Raw genomic sequence first — 25,874 nt, 5'->3', positions numbered from 1 at the left:
GGACGGGCGAGGAACGAGGTTAGTTTGATCGGTGTGAAACTAACTCTAGTGAGTGGTGGTTCGCCAACACCTGGTGTTCTCTACCCCTTTCTGGTGCCGAGAAGCCCGCTCCTGGTTTACTAGCGCTAAAGAAAACAAAAGCTTGCCCAGAGCAGGCAGAGGGTAAAGCTAAGCCTCGGGCCAAAGAAAATAATCAGCTCTGGGGGAGGGGCGGGCCCGGGTCTGGAGAAGGATTCGGCTCGGTGGCCAAGGAGTGGAGTCCGCTTGGAAGGAGGGGGAGGGCGGCCCATCTGGACCACGAACGGGGGAACAGTCATTACCTCTGCCATAGGTGGGGGAGAGGAGGCGGTGCCAGCATGCCTTGATGTGCCAGGGGGCCTGGGCTGTCCTGGGGCCCAGGAACGAACAACTAGCGCCTGGATTGATGAGAGGGGGGAGAGCCTTCAGTGACCCCGGGATGAGTAGTGTTTTCTTTGGGATGCTTCAGGTGATCCGACGAGGGCTGGCGCCGGGAGGGGGTGCGCCTGCAGGGGGGTGGGGCGGCTTGTCTTTGCGGGGAGAAAAAGGGGTGCGCGTCAGGGCATCAACGTTTCTTGTGTGTGTTCCTGTAGCCTCCTTGCCGTCCTATAAAGGCTTCCCGTAAGCTCTCAACCCCTCCGGACTTGTTTCAAGTTTTTTCCATGCCTGGTGTAGGCAGCAGGCAGGGAGTCAGGAATGTGACGGTGTGTTTGTGACTGTTCTGTTAGGGGCGGTGTGTGAGAAGAGGTGGGTCAGGAAGGGTTGTTTTTGTGCTCATGAGTGACGTGTGTACGACGGGTGCAAGGAGTAACTATTGGGACGATGGGACAACGTGTGTTTTGAGAGGGGTTAGAAGAGGTCGTACGCCGAAGAGAAATTGTGTGGATCATAACTGTAACTTTCCCTTTCCTGCACTTCTGTGACCTGCTCCAAGCCCAGCACTAACAAAAACTACACATTAACATCACTCCTGGTCTCCTGCCCTGAAATCACATTACTCCTGCCCTGGTCACATTAATTACTCCTGTACTTAAGTCACATTACTCCTGCCCTGAAGTCGCATTACTCCCGTTCCCCTTTACTTCTGGTCACTTCTCCTGCACTGAAATAACATAACTCAAGGTCCCCTCCTTCCCCAACTCCTGTGCAAATGCAATTTGACCCAGGCACTATGTACACTTGAGCAGAGTCGCAATCACTCTATAAATCATACAATTAATTCATGTAATCCACACCTGTAATGTCTTTTTCCATGTATTTAAGCTGCAAATGGTGCCATCTACTGCAAAAAAGTAAACCACACCTGTCTGTCTCTGCACCTGGCACCGTGTGATTTAAACCGGTATCCCCTGCACAAATGTAACCTGGGCCCGCATTAATGAAACCTACATTTGGCTCCATCTTCCCCACGAATGTAACCTACACCTGGTTGATTTCTTCACTCCTGTAACCTACCCCCGCTGCATGTAACGCCCTCCTCTTTCTGTCTCGTGCTCTGACTTGACCCTCTCCTGGCTATGAGGAAACGCAGTGGTGATGAGTGGAATGACTACAAACAGTCTCAACGCTGCCAGTGACTTGGGTCGTCTTTGAGGCCATCAGTTTACTCCCCCCTGCCGCACAACAGAGACTGTCTATATGCAAACCCGCCTTGGTTTGGCGCCAGTAGAGCGGTCCAGCCCAAACTGCCAAGCCAGGCCCCCTCCGAATGGGAACACAAACGTCAGCCATTTTCGCGCACTTAGAAGCCCAGGGCTGTTCTGTGCAGGGGGTGCAGCGGAATAGCTCGGAGCTTTGTGCCGGGTGGTGCTCAGCGGTGCAGCCTGTGGCTGGCGTCATTTCAGAGTGGTTCTTAGGGCTGTGGGGTTGTCGGGTGCTACTGCGTTCTCGCCGTGGTGTATTTGCTGGCGAGCCTCCCTGTTTACAAGCCGGCCGGCGTTGCAGTACCACTGGGTCTCCCCCTCCCTCTTTGGTGCCGATGCACTTCCAGGCTACCCTTCCTGCTTCGGCCCCGCCCACCCTCCTCCCGCTTCTATTCAGGGATTAGGGAGCTGGAAGACCCCGGTCTGGGATTCCCGCCTCACCCCTTGGAACTGCTGAGGGCACCGGGAGTGTATTCTGGGCCGGCCTTATTCCCGTGTCACGCTGACTCGGGAGGAGCGGAGGCACTCACGATGGGGGTTGCCCTATGGGGCATTTGCCATTTGGACCTGTTCCCTCTATCGCTCGAGTGTACTCTCTGCCCCGGGCGCTCTCTATGGCTGACGCTGTTCTCGGTGTTGTCTCCCGTGGCTTTCTTCTTTCCTCTTCTAGTTTCTCCTCTCCCTCTCCTTTCCCGCTCTCCTGTACCTCCTTTCCCTGTCCTTCTCACCCGCCCTCTCCCTCTTCCTCCTCCTTTCCTGGCCGCTCTCTTTTCCTTACTCTTACCCTCCTTCTGCCCGCCTTTACTGCCCCCTTCCGCCGCCTGGTCCCCGTCTTCTTGCTCTACTTTTCCTTTCATGCATCTCCCTTCTCTTCACTTATTTTCCTCCCTCCCCCTGCACCCTCTTCCTCTCCGAGCTCTGGGCGCCCCCTCTCTGCCCTCCCCGCCCCTCCTCCTCCTGGGTGTGGTGCTGTACTTTTCAGGGTGGGGTCAGTTTGGCGCGGCTGTGAGTCAGGCGGGTGGGGCTGGGCTCACTTCCCTAGCACACCTCACTTCCCTTTCTCCTCCCCTGCTCTCGGCCCTCCCTGCCTCTCTCGGGCTCTCCCTCCGGTCGGTGCCTCCTGCCTCCAGACGCTGCTCCCCGGGACCCTCAGGTGAGCCTGGCCTCAGTCCCCCTGCCAGCATCCCCCTGGGGGGGGGCTTCACTTCCGGCCACCGTGGGAGAGTGCCTGGGTGGGATTGGAACTCGGGGTGGGTGTGCCGTGGGGGGCGCTGGCCTCCGTCACTGCTCTTCCGTGTCTGGTGATTTTGAGGTGGTGGTAGTGATCTGTGTGTGTGTGTGTGGCTCTGTCTGTGTGTGTGGTGGCTCTGTCTGTATGTGTGTGGCTCAATCAATCAATCAATCAGAGCATTTATATAGCGCACTACTCACCCGGAGGGTCTCAAGGCGCTGGGGGGAGGGGGTCCGCTACTGCTCGAACAGCCAGGTCTTGAGCTGCTTCCTGAAGGCGAGGTGGTCCTGGGTCAGGCGGAGGTGGGTCGGAAGGGAGTTCCAAGTCTTGGCGGCCAGGTAGGAGAAGGACCTTCCTCCTGTGGTGGCTCTTCGGATGCGGGGGACGGCGGCGAGGGCGTGGCTGGTCGATCGAAGCTGGCGTTGGGAGCGTAGAAGTTGAGGCGGCTGTTGAGGTATCCTGGTCCTTGGTTGTGTAGGGCTTTGTGTGCGTGGGTGAGGAGCCGGAAGGTGATTCTCTTGTTGACCGGGAGCCAGTGCAGGTCTCTCAGGTGTCCGGAGATGTGGCTGCGGCGGGGGATGTCCAGGATGAGTCGTGCTGAGGTGTTCTGGATCCGCTGGAGTCTCTTCTGGAGTTTGGCGGTGGTTCCGGCGTAGAGGGAGTTGCCGTAGTCCAGACGGCTGCTGACGAGGGCCTGGGTGACCGTCTTCCTGGTCTCGGTGGGGATCCATCGGAAGATCTTACGTAGCATGCGCAGGATGTTGAAGCACGACGAGGAGACGGCGTTGACTTGTCTGGTCATGGAGAGGGAGGATCCCAGGATGAAGCCCAGGTTGCGTGCGTGGTCTGTTGGTTTGGGTGCGCTGTCCAGGGCGGGGGGCCACCAGGAGTCATCCCAGGCGGAGGGTGAGGATCCCAGGATGAGGACTTCCGTCTTGTCCGAGTTCAGTTTCAGGCGGCTGTTCGACATCCATTTGGCTACGTCTGTCATCCCTTCGTGCAGGTTGGCTCTGGCGGTGTCGTTAGTGAGGGAGAGGATCAGCTGGGTGTCGTCGGCGTAGGAGATGATGTTCAGGTTGTGCTGGCGTGCGATGGCTGCGAGGGGGCTCATGTAGACGTTGAAGAGTGTTGGGCTGAGCGAGGAGCCTTGAGGAACGCCGCAGATGACTTCGGTGGCCTCCGATCTGAACGGGGGGAGGCGGACTCTCTGTGTCCTTCCGGCGAGGAAGGAGGTGATCCACTCCAGTGTCTTCTCCTGGATTCCGACGTTGCTGAGGCGCTGTACTAGGGTACAGTGGCAGACAGTGTCGAAGGCCGCGGAGAGGTCCAGGAGGATGGGGGCCGCTGTTTCTCCGTTGTCGAGCAGGGCTCGGATGTCATGGGTAGCTGCGATCAGGGCGGTCTCGGTGCTGTGGTTGGCCCGGAAGCCAGACTGCGAGAGGTCGAGGGAACCGTTCGTCTCGAGGAAGGCGGCCAGTTGCTTGTTGACGGTCTTCTCGATGACTTTGGCCGGAAACGGGAGCAGCGAGATGGGGCGGTAGTTCTTGAGGTCGGTTGGGTCTGCTGATGGTTTCTTGAGTAGAGCGCTGAGTTCGGCGTGCTTCCAGCTCTCCGGGAAGGTGGCGATGTCTGTGTGTGTGGCTCTGTCTGTGTGTGTGTGTGTGTGTGGCTCTGTCTGTGTGTGTGGCTCTGTCTGTGTGTGTGTGTGGCTCTGTCTGTGTGTATGTGGCTGTGTGTGTGTGTGTCTCTCTGTCTGTGTGGCTCTGTCTGTGTGTGTGTGTGTGGTTCTGTGTGTGTGTGTGGCTCTCTGTGTGTGGCTCTGTGTGTGTGGGTGGGTGGGTGCGTCTGGCTCTGTGTGTGTGTGGGTGCGTGTGGCTCTGTGTGTGTGTGTAGGTGCAAATGCAATAGGTCACGCATTTGCGAGAGATTAAGCTATTGGCATTGTAGGTGACAATACCATTTATTTATATGTTTTAAAAACAAAAATAATGTCATGAGCAATGCCAATAGCTCTAACTTTAACAAAGACGAGACCATTGCATTGTAAATGCTTGTTAAGGCTAGTCTTTGAGAGCGCTTGAAATGTCTCGTAAGAATATAGTTAAAAAAACAACATACATAATATACACACCAAGAGGGGCTTTAGGTCAGAGGGCTTCATCCACTGGTCTGTTAAATTGCCATTCTCGTTTTGCTTCGGTCCTCCACAGCATGGGGCAGTGGGTCAGCCCACTTCACTTTGAGTGACTGCAAGTTTGTGCACGTTGTTAACATCCACCTAAAATAGCCCCTTTCTCTTCATTGACACTGCTGATTTAAAGTGCACTTTTAATTTTATGTGTTGCATTAACTATAAATAACTGCTGTATACTTCACCTGCCCTCTGAATGCCCAGTTAGACGTTGATTATTTTCCTAATCCTTTTAAAGGTGTAAAATGTTTAAGTAACTTAGTAGAACCCTGCGAGTCGAGTGCTGCTTTATATGGTGATCCATTCTTGTCTCCATCACAAATCATAAAAAATAAAACAATTCACAAATGAAAGGCTTGTTCTTTTAAAAAAAACAAAATTAGATATCTGCATGAGTAAATGCTTTTTTAAACTTGATATTTTAGTGCAAGCATGTGGCAGCCACTCGAGGGTTTTATTTTGTTTTATTTTGTGTCTTTTGTGGCATATGCCGTTGCCTGCAATACAAAAAAATATATATTCAGCACACAGCTTGCCACGGCTTGTAATATTGGGTTTGCCAATGCTATTCTAGTATGTTTTTTGTGTAACTCCCTCACATGTTTCCTGGAATAGAGCTTTCTCCTTCTTGAAAATTCACCACAGTTACCTTTCAGCAGCCCGCGGTGCCGGGCTGGTGCTCTTTCTTCATTTGTTTTTTTCTGAAGAAGAGACAGAGACATCCTGAATCCCTGGGATGGCTCTGGCCCCAGAGCGCCAGAGGTGGAGAAAGACACGCCGGTTGGTACCTTGCAGACTAAGTAGCACGAGGCATCATTTTGTGTCATGGTAGACTACACGCCAACACCCTGAATAGAATATAACAAATCAATAGTCTTGAAAGGGTTTGTACCCATCTGCTCCTGGGGTGAACATAAAAAAGATGTAGACTCTGTCAACTCCACAGTGTAAGTAAACAGACATACACCATTCTGTCTTTCAACTCAAATACAACGAATTATGACACTAGTCACAAATGCGTCACAGCGCGCGCCCCCTTCTCTCGTGAATCGTCTGTCGCTCTGTGAGCTGGGATGATGTCTAGTCCAGCTGACGGCGCCCCCGCAGATCCGCGCCAAGGCCTGTCACGGACAATCTGCTCCGAGCCCGGCTGACCAGCTGAGGAGCCCAGGAGTGCCGCGAGCCCATTGGTAGAGACGTGCAGCGCGCCAATCAGCCTTTCCAGGAAGACTCCATAGGGGAGCCTGTGTGTACAACAGTAAAATGATGCGCAAAGAAGACAGTGGTGTTCGGCACCCACCGCGGGGCGGGTGCGGGTGCACGGGCCCGGGTTGAGGGGGATTCGGGAAACGGTGAGCAATGTAAAAAAATATATTATAATTAAGTAAACTCTTGCCTTGCCACACGCCGGGTCCCGCGTCTCCGCTCCTGCTCTACTCCCCAGGAAGCACAGCCAGGCTCCCCTGACCAATCACAACGCTGCAATGCAGCGTTGTGATTTGTCAGCACCCAGGCTCCCCTGACCGTTGTGATTGGTTCTGAGCATCCTGGTTTTAAGCTCAACCAGGGAATGGGGGCCTAGGCATGTTCTCCATTGTATGCTGTAATGCAGCCTGCATGGAGAACGGAAAAACTGCGCATGACTGCTTTATGCAGCACCAAGAGGGCCGCCAAATCAATCAGAGGAATTGTAGAGAGCGCTAATCACCCATGAGGGTCTCAAGGCGCTGGAGGGGTGTTAACAGCTCGGTTCAGTCAAAGAGCCAGGTCTTGAGTGTCCTCCTGAAGATGTCCAGTGAGGGTCTGATGTTGATCAGGAGCTCGTTCCTGGTCCTGGCTCCGATGTAGGAGAAAGCTTGTCCGCCTGTTCTGGCTCTGCGGATGCAGGGGGTCTCGGCAAGGTTGGTGGATCGGAGGTTTCTCTTGGGTACGTGGAAGGAGAAAGCCAAACAGTCATTACGCACTTAGGAGTGGGCAAACCACTCCTGATTTGCTCCGAGAGCAGAGCAGCCCCGTCCACCTGCTCACCCACAAAGCAGTGAGCAAGAAGCATAAAATGCTAATAACTCAAATAATGTTATTATCAGTTTATGTTTCGCACTGCTTAAAAGAAGTGGGGCGACGCTCCTCCGTCATTGTGGAGGAGCCGCCTCTGAAAGAAGAGCAGAAATCACCACAGACGTTCACAGGGCAATGCACTAATTCCAAAGCTTGCTTATGACAGAAGTGTGGCTCACTGGTTAGAGCAGGCAGACCCTGAAGCAGAGGTCAGACCCGGGACCAGGGTTCAATTCCCGACGCGGCAGGGTCTTGAGCTCAAATGTCCATGGACTCGATAATTCTCGCTTCGGTGCCTGACCTAATCATGGGTTCACACTCTGCAACTCTGGGCATTAAGCTTGCTTAATCTCCACAACGGCCCCCCTGCGGCGGGATGCCTGGCTTTCACCTTGGGGATGCCCTGTAGGGGCTATCTCACAGGGAAAAGCCAGGACGGGTTCCCAAGGCAAGCGCGGAGATACCCCTTCGGGGGTAGATTCAGGCGCTATATAAGAAACATAATAATGACGATGCCAGCACGAACACCCATGGGCATGAAGAATGCGAGGACCTGATTATTACTGTGGCATGTCCTGGTGAGAAGGCACTACTAGTAAGAGACCCTGTTTCCTACTATGGCTCATTGTGGTGCAAGGCACGCCTACTTTGAGGCCCTGTTTACTTTTGTAGATTGCGAGGCTCTGCTTACTATTGTCAAACGTCCGGCTGAAAAGGCTTTGCTAATGAGAGACGCTGCTTGCTACTATGGCTCACGGTGGTGCAAGGACATGACTAGTGTGAGGCCCTGCTTACTTTTGTATAGTGCAAGGTCCTGCTTACTACTGTGGCACGCCTTGGTGAATAGGCAATATGATTGGAGATCCTATTTACTACTATGGCTCACGGTGGTGCAGGGACGTGCCTATGTGAGGCCCTGCTTACTTTTGTCGAGTGCAAGGCCTTGCTTACTTCTGTGGAACTCTCTGGTGCACAGGCATTATGATTGAAGGCCCTGCTTACTACTATGGCACCCAGTGGTGCAAGGACATGCCTAGTGTGAGACCCTGCTTAATTCTGTACCACCTCTTGGTGAGAGAGCACTCTGTCTGTGTCCTCTTTAGTACTATGCATCTCCTTAGTGTGATAGTGTGAGGCCTCACTCAATGCTTTGAACTTGGTCCAGGCTGAATTTCAATTACGCCGGAGTAATCCAAGCAATTTCAGCAAGTTTGCATTACTCTTTGACGCAGACTTACTGATAATTACATGATTACTAATGCTCGCATAATTATGAGCATTTTGGAGGGAAAAAGCCTAATGCAAGAGCGGCTTCTTGTCATTTGTGTTCTACTGCATTTTGCGCTAAGCAAATAGCACTAAATGAATGGAGTAAGTTGGTGGAAAATTCTACCACAAGAGCACATTTAGCGCAACTTCTTAGCTCAAAATGCATTTTTTGCCCTCGTTTTGGATCCAAGGGGTCCTGTCGTAAGTTGAAGAACAACCCTACCATACAAATACATTTTGTGGGCATGAGCGTATGATTATGCCCGCTATTCGTGCTATGTGGATTTAACTCTATTTCTAAGAGCAAAATGCACTAGTTGGGCATGAGTGGGCATTTTTGCGCTAATAAATAGCGCTAAACACAGAAATACTCTTTTCATGTAATTATGCATAATCTCACAGAATTCTCAAGTAATTCTGCATTATTATGCTACCCTGATTTGCGCAGGTTATACCCACCCTTATTTGGCACTCTCTGGTGATAATGTGTTACCCACCAGTATACATCCACTAATTTTAAACTGTAGTCCTGTTTTTCAAGTTCAAAGTAAAATAATGTCTTCAGGTATCTGGAAACCCGAGGGTAAACTTTGTAGACGTACAATATTCACAGGTATCCCACCTATTGTCACAACATGTGACGTAATGAGGGAGTGCTCGCCCCAACTAGACTTTGCATCTATGAGCGCGGGAAAGGAAAAAATTTCCTTTCTTTAAATAACCTTTGCACACTCTTGTAGTGAAATGCTTCATCATCAGGTTCACCCTGACTCCTAAAAGTCAGGGTGGGCTCAACAAAGTTCCAGGGAGCTCGGTGATCCATTTTGACAAATGACCATGATGAAGACCCTGACCTATTCAGGCCTGCAAGAGTATGACTGAAACATGTTGGATAAGAAGAGTCATAGGACTATTGAAACCTAAATACCCTCTATTAATTAGTTCTACTGTACCCAACTACTCTGTGAATAAAGGGATACCATTAAGCGGTTGAGGGATTTTTAATTTGTAGTTACGCCCCCTAGCAGAAAGGTTAAATCCTCTCAAGTTTAAAAGGGAGTTCAAATTTGATTAAATTGACAGGATACACAAAATGGGAATCGGCATTGGGTGATTGCAAGGTACAGGGGTCCATCTGGACGAAGAGATCTAAAACGCTTTGAAAAGCTCTTCAAAACCTATCCCACCTCAAGGTTACTCATTTCAATTTTACTGGATCATGAACAAAATTAGTCCAACATTTATTTTGCTGTGTAGGTCAAGGTGGGAAGAGTTTTCTGAGTAGAAATCACGATGGAAAAATGAAAACAACTATAGGTGAATTTGTTTGGACCTAGAGATGTGTGTCAGATAGGGAAATACATAAGAAAATGATGATGAATTGATCCAGGAATTTAAGGGCTATGGGCCAAATGCGTTACCAAATCATAAAATAGGTTTGTGATTTGCTTTGTAGAAGGGGCGTGATTAGGGCGTCCCTTCCAAATATCGAATCCTAATGGTATGCATTAATGTTCTGTGACGGTGAATGCGGTCGCAAAACATTTGCATATTACCACCTACTTCAAATAGGTGGTAACCTATTCGCAAATGGGAAGAGGTCCCCAAGGGACCCCTTCCCCTTGTTGAATGTTAGTAAAATCATATTTTAAGAGCAGACAGTGGTCCCACAGACCACTGCCTGCTCTTAAAAAATGAAAAGAAAACTTTCATTTCTGTTTTTTAAAACACGTCCTGTTTTCCTTTACGGAAAACAGGCTACATTTAAAAAAAAGATTTGCTTTATTAAAAAGCAATCACAGACATGGAGGTCTTCTGAGCCCAGCAGACCACTCTCCCTGTGATTTTTGCGATTCCTAGTGGGTTGTAAACTGCGACCTACCTCATTAATATTCATGAGGTAGGTCATTTAAGATCCTCTAGGATTCGCTAAAAGTGTTAAACACACTTTCATGCATTCTGCTTTGCGATTTCCTAATTGCGAATCGCAAAGCTTTGCAAATGAGAAATCGCAAAACAGGGCTTTCATACATCTGGCCCTAAATCCCCCATAAAGGTAGCACATTGTGAAGGGCATGTGGACTGGATTGAGATAGATTACATGTATGTGGTGGTTCTATCTGAACTTTAGACACTTTTGAAAGGACCTGCAAACCCATATCAGGGGGTACTGGGGTGCTGGGACCGGATAAAAGATAACCCATCCCTGATAACTCACATGCTCTTGATGGAAAACTGACTGCCACTTTCTGCTCAAGGCAGAAGGACCCACCATTGATGGAGAGGTGTGCTAAACTGATGTGGAATATACTAGTGATGGAATTATTAGCATTCTTGATCAATGATGTACTCAATTAATTGATCATATTTGGCAACATTATTTTGACCATTTTAGGAAAGGTGGTCTAGAGATGAGATCCTCTAGAAAGCTAGGGCTGTACAGAGATGTATAATGCATATACAACCCCACCAGCAACAGGTGGGTGTAGAAAACTGAATGCCCTTCTCATATCCTGTAATGATGGTATTCTACTGTGAAGAACATTTTGGGGTAAAAGCGTGGTTCATTGTACACAACATCATGTACATGACCAGGCCTGTCTTGTCCTGGTCATGTCTATTTATCTGTGTTGATATTTTACTTGATGGAACGATATCGATAACCTAGCTAGTACAATAGCTGTGACTGGTGCAGGGGCACACAGAGACTTCAATGCTATGGCACTTCTTGTTGAAAAGGCATGTACAGTTCTAGGCGCTCCATATAGTGATGGCAGTACAGCGAGGGCAAGTACGCCTAGTCCTATTTTCTCCTTGCTCTCATGACATTATACAGTGTACAGGTCCCCCTAGTCTTATTCTCTCCTTACTATCATGATACTCCAGAGTGTGAGGACATATCTACTCCTGGAGCTGCCTTGTAGTCATGGCGCTCCATGTATTGAAGACACACCTAGTCCTGGGCCCTTCTTGTTGTCATGGTACTACATGTTGTGAGGAACCTATGTATACCCCAGTATCTCCTGGTATTGTAACTTAGTTTTAGGACATGCGGAGTCCTAATCTCCCATTATCATGAGATTCCGTAGTACGAGGACATATCTACTCCTGGACCAGTCCTGCAGTCATGACGTTCCGTGTTCTGAAGGCACACCTAGTCCTAGACGTTTCATGATCATGGCAGTACACTGTGTGAGTGATGGCACAGCTAGTTGTAGTTCCTGTGGCAGGGAGGCACTCAAACTGTTCAGACGGTTCTTGGGAAGAATTTTATGACAGAACTATTGTTACCGGTAAGAGTCTGAGTCTGGGCTGTGCTGTGGCTGCCTACCATCTCCTTTGTTTGCTGCTCTCCTTGCTAGGCTTCTTGACCCTTGGTTGTTGCCAATGCTCTAGCTCCTGGTATTTAGCCCCAGCTTCATCTGCTGCATCAGTGTTGTAATCTGCTGCCTGAGGGCCCATCTCATTCATTTCTCTCAAACCCTGGAGTCACTGTGTCTTCTGTTCTTCTCTCCCCTGGGAACACACATTCCTATTCCCTGACACCTCGTGGATGCTTATGCTGTTGATCCTCCCCTGATGTGTTAACACATCTGTTCTCACTAAATCTAGCAGCTGATTGCTGCAAGACCTCACTGCCAGAGGGCCTGAGGTCTTCTTCTGGTGACACTTACTTTGTATCCGTCTTTAATGCAGGACGCAGGCTCACTGCTTAATTCAAAACAAAAATTAAGAAGGGTTAATGCCAAAACGTGCTCAGAAGCTGCCGCTGGTGCCAAGGTTATGCAGTCTTGAGTCCCACTCATGCAGCTTTACTCCATGAACAGACACTCCCTGCCCCTCAAATTCACTCCTGGAGGTTTTTTTTCATCCCTGCTTTATCCCATTGTCACCTTTTATTCATCTCTCTCTTCCTCTTTCTTTCCCACTTGTGTGTGTTTCTCTCTCTTCAGGGTCAAAATCTGATAAGTAGAAATAAGTGCTGGTCCTCAAAAGTAAGTGCTGGTGGGCCCCACTGGCTCAAATTGAGCACAGCAGGTTACCAGAGGCTGCCGTGATTGCCGCTATGGTGCTAGCTGTTGGACTGTGAGGTAGGACCCCCTTCTGAAGTTCTTGCCTCATTTTAGTGACTGACCTCTAATCTCTCCACATTGAGGTTATTGCTGTCATCTTCCCCGATTTCCCTGGGCTATAGTGGTGACAAGGCTCAATTTGTAAAGAAAGAAAATATATGTATTTTAGGAGCCTGCCACTGGCACTTCTAGGTGCAAGGTTTGCAGAATAGCAATGCTTCCTATTCTTGATTGCACCTCATGCTTCTTACTCCCACTGCCTTACACTTCCTGTCATTTTATCTCACTCTTGCAGGTTCCTTTTCATCCCTGTTTTCTCCCTTTCTGACTGTTTTTATATCTTTCTCATCCTTGTCCTTTGCCCACTTTCTGTCTCTTGCTCTGGGTCAAAGTTTGATGATCATAATATGTTCATATCTCTAAAAATGAGTGGTGCTGCTCACTTGAAACAATGAAGCACAGCCCTATCTACTGACCCTATCGCGACAGGTCAGCATTTACTATACATTGGGGCAGTCTGGCAGTGCCATAGGCTTCTTCCATAGATGCAACAGTATTGACAGCATGGGACTCAGCGCTGCGTCACCGTCTCCCTGTGCACAGCGAAATTCTAGCCAAGTACTTATTTAACTACCTGATTGTATCCTTTTGATCTTTGTGTTTTGTTAAAGGACTAGTTACCATCTGCATTTCAAAAATGTATATTCATTCTTAATTGTACTCAATAGCGTACTGTATATTAGGCCTGGATGGTATTTCAATTGTGCTGGATTAATCAGAGTAATTTTAGTAATTCCGCGTTACTCTTTGGCACAGATTTACTGATAATAACGCAATTACGCTCGCTAACGTAATTAATTTAGGGGGGAAATCTTACTACTGTTTAATTTCTCTTGCATTTAGTGCTATTTTCTTAGTGTGAAATGCATCCTCTCATACATTTTGGACACAAGTGTGTCTTTTGTGCTAAGAAATTAGCACTAAATGCTTACAGTAAACTGGGGAAAATCCTACTCCAAGTGCAAAATTAGCAAGCATGAGCATCTGCTTGCACTAACCATTCATGTTCTGTTGTATTTAGCACTATTTGTTAGCGTAAAATGCAACTTTACATCCATTTTGGACACAAAGCAACATTTTTGCAAAATAAAAATAGTGTTTAATGCAGAATTACTCTTCTCGTGTAATCTAGCAGAATTTTTGTGTAACTCAGCGTGAATACGCTATACTGAATTATATGAGTTACACCCACCCCTACTGTATATACATCAATTAATTTCTCATTAAACACTATATGTACAGGCCTCCATGTTGTTGACAAAAGCACAGCAAATTTTAAAAAAGTTTGGTGAACGGTTTGCATGTGTCGTTCTTAGAGGGGACCTATAGTCTCGCCTTAAATTGAAAAAACATTATCGACCCCTGGTCACAAGCACAGGTCGCCAGAAGACACAAGCCGTTCGTCGTCCATGCAATGAAATGAGAAAAAACGTCAATGCTAGCCCTTCCTGTTTCAATTTAGGATACTCAATGACAAGTGGGTACGTTTGACGTCATGGTGGAACATAGACCGATGTAGTGGAAGAATACCGATAGCAGATATTTGTATACATGAACAAACGTTATATTTATATATAATCCTGCCTTTCTTCTAGCTGAGCTGACGGTATTACATTTTCTTCACTGCGCACTATGGGGCTTATCTACAAGCCCCTTGCGCCACCCGTGCGTCACTTTTCCCATGTTAAAAATGACGCAAAAGTGGTGCAAGGGCCTTGTAAATAAGCCCCTATGAACCCCTCTACTATACTCACTACTATGCTATTATTTTCCAATAATCTAACCGGTGGAGCCTTAAATGCAACCGGTAATGCTTTGCCAAGCTTATAGGCAAGGCCACTGAATTTATGCAGCAGAGGAGGAGCAAATTATGCAGCAGCGTTGACTAAATTATGCGGAAAGAAACGCCAAATTGTGCAGTGTAATGTGGCACATTTTGTGATAGTATTACTTTCTTATTTTGTCATTTATACACAGCTTGACAGCGTCAGGGCAAAGGTTGCATCAGTTTAACACCCAAATGCAGCAATAAGCAGCAGAAATAGGATCATTCAATCTTTACAAATGACCTTCCACTCTGCAGCAACACGTGTGGCCACGTTTTTAGGAACTTTTGATCCTTTTGAACTAGAAACAATTTTTCTTTTAAATCGGTTGTTTATGCAGCAAATGGTGGATTATGTGGCAAATCCAAAATTATGCGGACAACACTGATAAAAACAAAATCGCATAATTCGAGTGGTCCTACCTTCAGGCTGCCAGCCCATTGATTTTCCAATTTCTGTGGAAAGGTTCCTAACCTAGCTAGCTCACGACAGTAATGCTTTGTCTGCTCTGCAAGTTTCTGCACATATAAAAGAAATATTTATTTCCTCAGCCCTGTGAACTAGAATAAAAAATGAGGTCTGCAAATGTAACTCAAAATTAAACTCCTTTTCATGACATTTTATGCGGTGATTACTTGAGGGAAAGGCAATGGGGAGACAAAACAGCAGACTGTTGCATCTCGGCAGGAGTCCTCGAGGCCAGCCGGCTGATGGGGAAGGCGGGCAGGGGACAAGCTGCAGATGGAAAGACAGAGAAAGGAATTATCGGCCAGCACCTGACGGCTCTGTGTGCCCAGCAGCAATTCCCACTTACCTTCAGAGCGTCCTCCGCGTGTCCTGCTGGTGCAAGTGATTTCTGGCAGCTTTGTGGGGATTTACAGCTGGAATTCTGAATAGTGCTTTCCTGAGGGGACCAGCCACCTCTCGCCTGCCGGTTGCTGCAGTCACCGCATCCCACAAAAGGATGAGGTCTGCCGCAGCACAGATGCTACATCTGTAATTACACATCATGAGACACACGCCTGCCTCGAACAGTGAAAATTAGGCACAACGTGGCACGTCCCCAGCGTGGCCCTCCTGGGAATGGAGCCTGGTGGATAAGATGCCGACTCTGGAACGTGTAGGATAAAATTGTGATCCCGGTTGACTGAATCCTCCAAGTGCTTAAAATTGTAAATGTACGTGTAATACAATGCAATTGTGACTATGTGAAATGTAATGTGACTGTGCAATTCAGATATGTGTATCGCTGAGGTACATTGTCTCCCAGCTTCCCTTCCCGCTGGCACCGCATACATACTGTACATTACGTGTAGATGCACCAGAAACGTGTTTACACCCGCACTGCCAACAAACACAGCGCAACCTGTCATTTAACAGAACACATTATCCAGAATTTCGAAAGCAGCCTAGATACACAATTAACGGGCTACGAGTTTTCCTATCAGCACTTCTCCACCAGCCATCTCCACCAGCCATCTACCACACAGCTTCACCAGCCACTTACCCCACATCTTCCTCCCCAACCACCAACTTCGGATGTATGACGTTACAACGCAGGCTATTACAACGCCTGCCTTTACAACGCGGTTTTTACATCGCAATCCATTACAACGCATAGCGCTTTGGGGTGCTGGATAGTGAAAAGTTTAATTTACTATTCCAACACCAGTCCCCGTGGACACTAGGGAAGGTGTTGGATAGTAAATTAAACTTATTCCCTATCCTAAAGCGCCCCCCAGCGCAATGCGTTGTAATGGTTTGCGTTGTAATGACCGCGTTGTAATGGTAGTGCGTTGTAAAAGTTTCGTTGTAAAGGTTGTTCACCACCAACTTCACATCTTTCCCCCAGCCACCAACTTCACATCCTTCCCAACAGCCATCTATCACACATCTTCCCCACCAGCCATCTCTCACACATCTTCCCTACCAGCCACCTACCACACATCTTCTGCGCCAGCCATTTATCACACGCCTTCCCCACCAGCCATCTATCACACATCTTCCCCGGCAGCCCATTATCACACATCTTCCCCACCAGCCCCTTATCCCACATCTTCCCCACAGCCATCGATCACACATCTTCTCCACAGCCATCTATCACACATCTTCTCCACCAGCCACGAACTTCACCTCTTCCCAACCAGCCATCTATCACACATCTTCCCCACCAGCCATCAACTTCACATCTTCCCCACCTGCCACGTATCACACATCATCCCACCAGCCACCAACTTCACATCTTCCCCACCAGCCACCAACTTCAGATCTTCCCCACCAGCCACAAACCTCACATCTTCCCCACCAGCCAGCTACCACATATCTTCTCCATCAGCCACCAACTTGACATCTTCCCCACCAGCCATCTACCACACATCTTCCCCACCATCCACCTACCACACATCTACCCCACAAGCCATTTATTACACAAATTCACCAGCCACACATCCCACATCTTCCCCACAAGTCATCTTTCACACAACTTCCCTACCAGTGACCAACTTCACATCTTCTCCACCAGCCATCCTCCACACATCTCTACCAGCCACGTAGCTCACATCTTCCCCACCAGCCACCTACCACACATCTACCCCACCAGCCACCCTCAAAACATCGCCCCCCAGCTATTTATTACACATCTCCACCCGCTACTTACCCCACATCTTACCCCCAGCCATCTACAACACATCTTCTCCACCAACCACACACCACACATCTTACCCACCAGCAATCTACCACACATCATCCTCACTAGCCAGCTGCCACACATCTTCCCCACCAGCCACCTACAACACATATTCCCCACCAGCCATCTACAACATATCTTTTCTGACAGCCACATAACTCACATCTTGTCGACCAGCCACCTACCACATGTCTGCCCCACCAGCAATTTACCCCACATCTTCCCCACCAACCAACAACTTTACATCTTCCCCACGAGCCACCAACTTCAAATCCTCCCCACCAGCCACCTACCACACATCTTCCCCACCAGCCATCTATCACACATCTTCCCCACCAGCCACCTACCACACATCTTCTCCACCAGCCATTTATCACACGTTTTCCCCACGAACCATCTATCACACATCTTCCCCACCAGCACCTACCCACATATCTTCCCGGCTAGCCATCTATTACACATCCTCCCCACCAGCCTCTTACCCCACATCTTCCCCACACCCATCTCTCACACATCTTCACCATCTGACATCTATCACGCATCTTCTCCACCAGCCACCAACTTCACATCTTCCCCATTAGCCACCAACTTCACATCTTTCCCACCAGCCATCTATCACACATCTTCCACACCAGCCAAAACTTCACATCATCCACACCAGCCACCAACTTCACATCTTCCCCACTAGCCATCTACCACATATCTTCCCCATCAGCCACCAACTTCACATCTTCCCCACTAGCCATCTACCACATATCTTCCCCATCAGCCACCAACTTGACATCTTCCCCACCAGCCATCCATCACATATCTTCCCCACCAGCCACCTACCACACATCTACCCCGCCAGCCATCTATTACACAACTCCACCAGCCACATACCCCACAGCTTCCCCACAAGTCATCTATCACACATCTTCCCTACCAGCCACAAGCTTCACATCTTCTCCACCAGCCATATACCACACATCTACACCAGCCACTCATCTCACATCTTCCCCACCTATCTACTACATGTCCTCCCCACCAGCCACCCACTTCACACCTTCCCCACCAGCTGTCTACAACACATCTTCCCCACCAGCCACCAACTTCACATCTTCCCCACCAGCCACCTATCACACATCTTCGCCACCATCCCCCTACCAAACATCTTCCCCCCAGCCATTTATTACACATCTCCACCAGCAACTGACCCCACATCTTCTCCACCAGCCATCTACCACACATCTTCCACACACCAACACCACATCTTCCCCACCAGCCACCAGTCACCAACTTCACATCTTCCCCACTAGCCATCCATCACATATCTTCCCCACCAGCCACCTGCCACACATCTTCCCCACCAGCCACCTCCCACACATCTTCCCCACATGCCATCTACAACATATCTTCTCTGACAGCCACATAACCCACATCTTGTCCACCAGCCACCTACCACACGTCTGCCCCACCAGCCATCTACCACACACCTTTTCCACCACCCATCTAGCACAAATTTTCTCCCACAGAAACCTACCACACATTTAGACCTGCTGGGTAATGGGAATTTATACTGACAAAGCAGTCTAGTTACAATGCTATGTACATTCTTGCGTCACCCATCAAACTCTCAATTGTGCTGTGCAGCCGCATTCACCTGAAATAAATACATCATCATTCATTCCCTGGACTGCACACTTCCACAAACTAACCCAGGCTCCAATCTGTTTTAGTAATCTGGGAACCTCCGGGCTGTTGTCACACTACTGCTGATACATGCTGTAATGCCATACCAATGACAGACCGTGCACTGGACTAATGCCAGATAATACCAACAATAGCAAGCCTTGGGTCATTCAGGGGCACAGGTGGGACGGGCTATAGCATCAGAGGGACGCATCCTCAGGGGAACGCCACAAGAGTTGACTTGTCATAGCCTGCAAGCCTAGCCTCACCCCTCTCTCTCCTCCTTTCGGCAGGTACTCCATCGACCGGCACTCTGACCCTGAGAGGTTCTTCTCCATCGACCCGCAGGATGGAACTATCTCCACGGCCATGAGCCTGGACCGTGAGACGCTGCCCTGGCACAACATCACCGTGGTGGCTACTGAGCTAGGTAAGGGACACTGCCTCTCACAGGGTAAGAGCCGTCATGGCAGCCACAGGGGAGCTGGAAATGGAAACATTGACAGCAGGGGACGTTGTTGCCATTGGGAGAGAAGCACTGTTACCAGCATGGTGGGGACTGAGAGCATAGCTGACCTCATAACAAGGGGTATTACCCATGTGCCTACGGGGCATTAATGGTAGAGGAAGCCCACACCAGGGTGATGGGCATTGAAAGAAGGTGCACTTTAACTAGTGTGGGAGGCACTGAAAGCAGAAGGTGTTCTTACCAATGTGGCGCATCATTAGATGGGCACCATTGCCAAGAAGAGATATGCTGACAGTGTGCCCTTGCCAGGTTGAGGGGGATTGAATGCAGCCATAAACTCACCAGCATCATGGCACGGATATTAGGGTGGCCTACAGCAGGATGGAGTACTGTGTCAGGGGGTTGACATCAGGTACAGACAAGCCTATACGGCAATCAGGCAGTTGCCACTGCCTGATAGGCTGGTCTGACTGGTCAATGTGAGGGCCATTATTATGGCTATTTGTCGGCCTGTTTTACGGTGTGGTAAGACAGTTTTTACTGTTGATTTCCTTGAGTTTAAACATGTTTTTGCCTCCTGCAAGCTGTAATCCATGCAGTCATCCCTTACCTTGCAAAACATTTATACAGCATGCCTTTACGAGTACAAAAATGCCCCAATTTGCAAACATGGGCCACTTTTTTTTAGCTTTCTAATTCCCTAATGGGGTGCCACTTTTATTTTGGTGCTCTTGGTTATTTTCTATTTCAGTCCGACCCTGGTTCCCATAGGTGGCTGAAGACTGAAACCCGAGGTCCACCCATTAGGTAGGGGCACTGATTTCTGGGACGATGCCTTGGGGGAGGGCACAGTAGAGTTATGCACTCCTAGCAAAGCCTGAGGCTGGCTTATGCCAAATATCTGACTTTGACTCGGCCAATGTCCCGTGGAGACTGGCGAGCTCAAATAAAGTCGAGCCAAGCGTCCTTCACTTTAACTAATTCAGTGTACGAAAAAAAATGCTATAAGGCAGGAGAGTTAAAAGACTATATTATTAAATTAAAAGATGTACAAGAGTGTGTTTCCTGTTTGGAATGTTTCCACAGAACTTGGAGGTCAAATACATTATCAGGACATGTCTGTCTAGAGCCATGCTGCCCTTCACGTGCCTCTCTTAGAGGACCTGTCATTGGGACATGTCTGTCTGGAGCCATGCTACCCTTCACACGCCTCTCTTAGAAGAGCGGTTGTCGAGACATATCTGTCTGGAGCCATGCTGCCCTCCACACGCCTCTCTCAGAAGAGATGTTGTCGGCACATGTCTGTCTGGAGCCATGCTGCCCTTCACACGCCTCTCTTAGAAGATCTGTTGTCGAGACATATCTGTCTGGAGCCATGCTGCCCTTCACACGCCTCTCTTAGAAGATCTGTTGTCGAGACATATCTGTCTGGAGCCATGCTGCCCTTCACACGCCTCTCTTAGAAGAGCTGTTGTCGAGAAATATCTGTCTGGAGCCATGCTGCTCTTCATACGCCTCTCTTAGAAGAGCTGTTGCCGGCACATGTCTGTCTGGAGCCATGCTGCCCTTCACACGCCTCTCTTAGAAGAGCTGTTGTCGAGACATATCTGTCTGGAGCCATGCTGCTCTTCATACGCCTCTCTTAGAAGAGCTGTTGCCGGCACATGTCTGTCTGGAGCCATGCTGCCCTTCCCGTACCTCTCTTAGAAGACCTGTCATTGAGACATGTCTGTCTAGAGCCATGCTGCCCTTCACGTGCCTCTCTTAGAAGACCTGTCATTGAGACATGTCTGTCTGGAGCCATGCTGTCCTTCACGTGCCTCTCTTAGAAGACCTGTCATTGAGACATGTCTGTCTAGAGCCATGCTGCCCTTCACGTGCCTCTCTTAGAAGACCTGTCATTGAGACATGTCTGTCTGGAGCCATGCTGTCCTTCACGTGCCTCTCTTAGAAGACCTGTCATTGAGACATGTCTGTCTGGAGCCATGCTACCCTTCCCACGCCTCTCTTAGAAGAGCTGTTGCCGGCACATGTCTGTCTGGAGCCATGCTGCCCTTCACGTACCTCTCTTAGAAGACCTGTCATTGAGACATGTCTGTCTAGAGCCATGCTGCCCTTCACGTGCCTCTCTTAGAAGACCTGTCATTGAGACATGTCTGTCTGGAGCCATGCTACCCTTCCCACGCCTCTCTTAGAAGAGCTGTTGTCGGCACATGTCTGTCTGGAGCCATGCTGCCCTTCATATGCAGGACATATCTGTCTGAGTCATGCTGCCCTTCATATGCAGGACATATCTGTCTGAGTCATGCTGCCCTTCACATGCCTCTCCATGGGCGTCCGCAGGGGGGAGGGAGGGGTGCTTGCCCCCCCCGGAGCACCCCTCCTTGCCCCCCCTGCGGACACCCATGCTTTTACGGACGCCTTTTGTCCATAATTCTGGGCCCTCCATGGAGAAGAGCTGTTCCCTGCCAGAGGCTTCAACTCCCTGATGGGGCGCCTCGCACTCCTCCCGCCCATTGTCATTCTGCCTGTGGCTGATTATCTCATACAGAATGACAATGGCCAGTTTGAGCTGCTAAAACATACATCCCACCCTGAACCAATGAGGCAGCTCAGCGGGTTGGTTAAACGCTGCTGAGACCAGGGGAGACAGAGTAGTGTTGTGTGCGCCATGATCGGGTTTTTCTCCCTAAGGCCCTGAAATTGAACAGACTCTGCCTCGAGTGCCACTTGACATCACCACTGCTAGACGTGGTGCGGAAATACACCCACCCCCTTCAAACTCGTGCTCCATGGCATTCTGGTTCGTGCAGTCCTTTCCTTAATCAGCCATAGGTGAAAGTGCAGGCTGCATCCTCAGGGGAAGTGGCAAACTAGGTCTGGACACCAAGAACTCCTTTTAACACTGTGTACCCTGAGAGCAAGGGGTCTTCTAAATGAAGTTCTGGGGGAGGGGGTCGATGCATTATCCTCCCAAGTCAAAAATTGAGGTTGCAGCATAGCACGGATTTCAGATCCCACTAAAACGTACACAGTCTTGTGTCAATAACATATCTATCTGCCAGTATGCACCCTATCATGTCTGGCATGGCATATCAACCCTGTGTTTCCCTGCCTTATATCCCTCTGTACCCCACTGCCCGCTCTCACTGCCTAAAATCCCTCTGTACCCCACGCCTCTCGCTCACTGCCTTATATCCCCCTGTACCCCACGCCTCTTGGTCACTGCCTTATATCCCTCTGTACCCCACACCTTGCGCTCACTGCCTTATATCCCTCTGTACCCCACACCTCGTGCTCACTGCCACAACATATCCATCAGTACCCCACACCTCGCGCTCACTGCCACATATCCCTCTGTACCCCACACCTTGCGCTCACTGCCTTATATCCCTCTGTACCCCACACCTCATGCTCACTGCCACAACATGTCCCTCTGTACCCCACACCTCGCGCTCACTGCCACATATCCCTCTGTACCCCACACCTCTTGCTCACTGCCTTATGTACCCCTGTACCCCACGCCTCTTGGTCACTGCCTTATATCCCTCTGTACCCCACACCTTGCGCTCACTGCCTTATATCCCTCTGTACCCCACACCTCGTGCTCACTGCCACAACATCTCCATCTGTACCCCACACCTCGCGCTCACTGCCACATATCCCTCTGTACCCCACACCTCACGCTCACTGCCACAACATATCCCTCTGTACCCCACACCTCATGCTCACTGCCACAACATATCCCTCTGTACCCCACACCTCGCGCTCACTGCCACAACATGTCCCTCTGTACCCCACACCTCGCGCTCACTGCCACAACATGTCCCTCTGTACCCCACACCTCATGCTCACTGCCACAACATATCCCTCTGTACCCCACACCTCGTGCTCACTGCCACAACATCTCCATCTGTACCCCACACCTCGCGCTCACTGCCACATATCCCTCTGTACCCCACACCTCGCGCTCACTGCCACATATCCCTCTGTACCCCACACCTCGTGCTCACTGCCACAACATATCCCTCTGTACCCCACACCTCATGCTCACTGCCACAACATATCCCTCTGTACCCCACACCTCGCGCTCACTGCCACATTTCCCTCTGCATCACACTCCTCACACTCACTGCCTGATTGCTCCCCTTCTACTCGTTCTACCTCTGTTCACCCCCTTACTTCTTTTAGTACCTTTCTCCTTTCTCAATACCTCTACTTCTTTTCCTCTTCAGTAACATCTCTCTGACACATCTCTGCACTTTCTTTACATCAACGCACCCCTCTACCTCACCTGTCTACCTCAGTCTTTATTATTCCCTCTTCCTCACTTGTCTCTAACTGTCTCTGAAACACCTCCCCCCCTCTCTACCTGGCCTTCTCTCGTTCTATGACTGTTATTCTCCCCTCTCCATCTTTGATTTACCTGTCTCTGCTCCTTAATCTTTTTCTTCTACACCTCACTTCTTTGTCTACCCTTCACCCCTCGCTACCCGTCTGTTTTCACACTACGGTCTTTACCCGACCCACCTGTCAGTGCCTCTTCCAATTTGGCCTCCCTCCCTCACAGCGCTCTCCTAGCATGCATCTGTTTCTCCCCTCACCACCATGCCTGCCTCTACCCCTCCTTACCTTTCTAACCAGCCTAACTTTCTACCTTCCTGTTATTCCTGGTAGTGAACCTTTCATTTCACGCGTCCGGTTGTATTACCTACGTATTCAAATTGAGTAGGTCATTGCTGTGCTCCGAACCCGACATCGAGACGCAGTCCCCTAGCCTCTCAACATGCCCAGATATAACAACAAGCATTGGCATAGCCAATAGGTCTCGCCTTTGGGACCTGCTGCATAACTAAATACTTATGAGGTCCCAAAGGCGAGACCTATTGGCTATGCCAATGCTTGTTTTTCTCAGCTTGGCCTGAGCATTACCCAATCCTGATTGTCTGCCATGTTAGCCCACCCCTATTGATTAACATTAGCCACGCCCCTTCATTTGCCAGGTTAGCCCCCCTGGAAAAATTTCTGCGGAAGCCCATGTGCCTCTCTTGGAAGACCTGTAGTCAGGACATGTCTGGAGCCATGCTGCCCTTCATATGCGGGACATTTCTGTCTGGAGCCATGCTGCCCTTCATATGCGGGACATTTCTGTCTGGAGCCATGCTGCCCTTCATATGCGGGACATGTCTGTCTGGAGCCACGCTGCCCTTCATATGCGGGACATGTCTGTCTGGAGCCACGCTGCCCTTCATATGCGGGACATGTCTGTCTGGAGCCACGCTGCCCTTCATATGCGGGACATGTCTGTCTGGAGCCACGCTGCCCTTCACGTGCTTCAACTCTGTAGACCTGTAGTTGGGACATGTCTGTCTGGAGCCATGCTGCCCTTCATATACGGGACATATCTGTCTGGAGCCACGCTGCCCTTCACATGTCTCTCTCTGTAGACCTGTAGTCGGGAAATGTCTGTCTTGCGCCATGCTGCCCTTCACATGCCTCTCTCTGTAGACCTGTAGTCGGGAAATGTCTGTCTGGAGCCATGCTGCTCTTCACATGCATCTCTTGGAAGACCTGTAGTCGGGACATGTCTGTCTGGAGCCATGCTGCTCTTCACATGCCTCTCTCTGTAGACCTGTAGTCGGACATGTCTTTCCAGAGCCACGCTGCTCTTCACGTGCCTTTCTCTGTAGACCTGTAGTTGGGACATGTCTGTCTGGAGCCATGCTGCTCTTCATGTGCTTCTCTCTGTAGACCTGTAGTCGGGACATGTCTGTCTGGAGCCATGCTGCCCTTCACATGCCTCTCTCGGAAGACCTGTTGCCGGCACATGTCTGTCTGGAGCCATGCTGCCCTTTTAAATACCAAAGAGGATGAGAGGTCTAGAGTGAGTGGTAGCACAAAAAAACTGTGAGGCAAGTGGATAATAGAGTAGCAATTGGCTGAGATATTCCCATCAAACCACCCTATGTTGGCGGAATCTCATCATATGGGATGTTTGTGGAGGCACCCGACTCTACCGCCCAAATCATCAGCTGATGGTGCGGGAGTGGATGAAGATGATACACTGCCCTTCACATGCCTCTCTTGGAAGACCTGTCGTCGGGACATGTCTGAATGGAGCCATGCTGCCCTTCACATGCCTCTCTTGGAAGACCTGTCGTCGGGACATGTCTGAATGGAGCCATGCTGCCCTTCACATGCCTCTCTTGGAAGACCTGTCGTCGGGACATGTCTGAATGGAGCCATGCTGCCCTTCACATGCCTCTCTTGGAAGACCTGTTGCCGGCACATGTCTGAATGGAGCCATGGTGCCCTTCACATGCCTCTCTCTGTAGACCTGTAGCCGCGACATGTCTGTCTGGAGCCATGCTGCCCTTCACACGCCTCTCTTAGAAGACCTGTCGTCGGGACATGTCTGTCTGGAGCCATGCTGCCCTTCACATGCCTCTCTTGGAAGACCTGTCGTCGGGACATGTCTGAATGGAGCCATGCTGCCCTTCACATGCCTCTCTTGGAAGACCTGTTGCCGGCACATGTCTGAATGGAGCCATGGTGCCCTTCACATGCCTCTCTCTGTAGACCTGTAGCCGCGACATGTCTGTCTGGAGCCATGCTGCCCTTCACACGCCTCTCTTAGAAGACCTGTCGTCGGGACATGTCTGTCTGGAGCCATGCTGCC

General features: G+C 49.8%; 1 protein-coding gene across 1 annotated transcript in view; it reads left to right on the top strand.

Annotated features, from left to right (window-relative positions):
- The window catches only part of CDH24 (cadherin 24), a 799,438-nt gene that overhangs the window by 682,717 nt on the left and 90,847 nt on the right, over nt 1–25,874 (top strand). The window contains exon 10 of the mRNA XM_078644893.1: nt 19,020–19,156. Coding sequence (XP_078501019.1) covers nt 19,020–19,156 — 137 coding nt within the window. The remainder of the gene's footprint in view (nt 1–19,019; nt 19,157–25,874) is intronic.

The sequence above is a fragment of the Lissotriton helveticus genome, chromosome 5_1 (genome assembly GCF_964261635.1).
Source record: "Lissotriton helveticus chromosome 5_1, aLisHel1.1, whole genome shotgun sequence".
In the NCBI taxonomy this organism is placed as follows: Eukaryota; Metazoa; Chordata; class Amphibia; order Caudata; family Salamandridae; genus Lissotriton; species Lissotriton helveticus.
The sequence above is the reverse complement of the archived record's forward strand: the minus strand, read 5'-3'. Positions and strand labels throughout refer to the sequence as shown.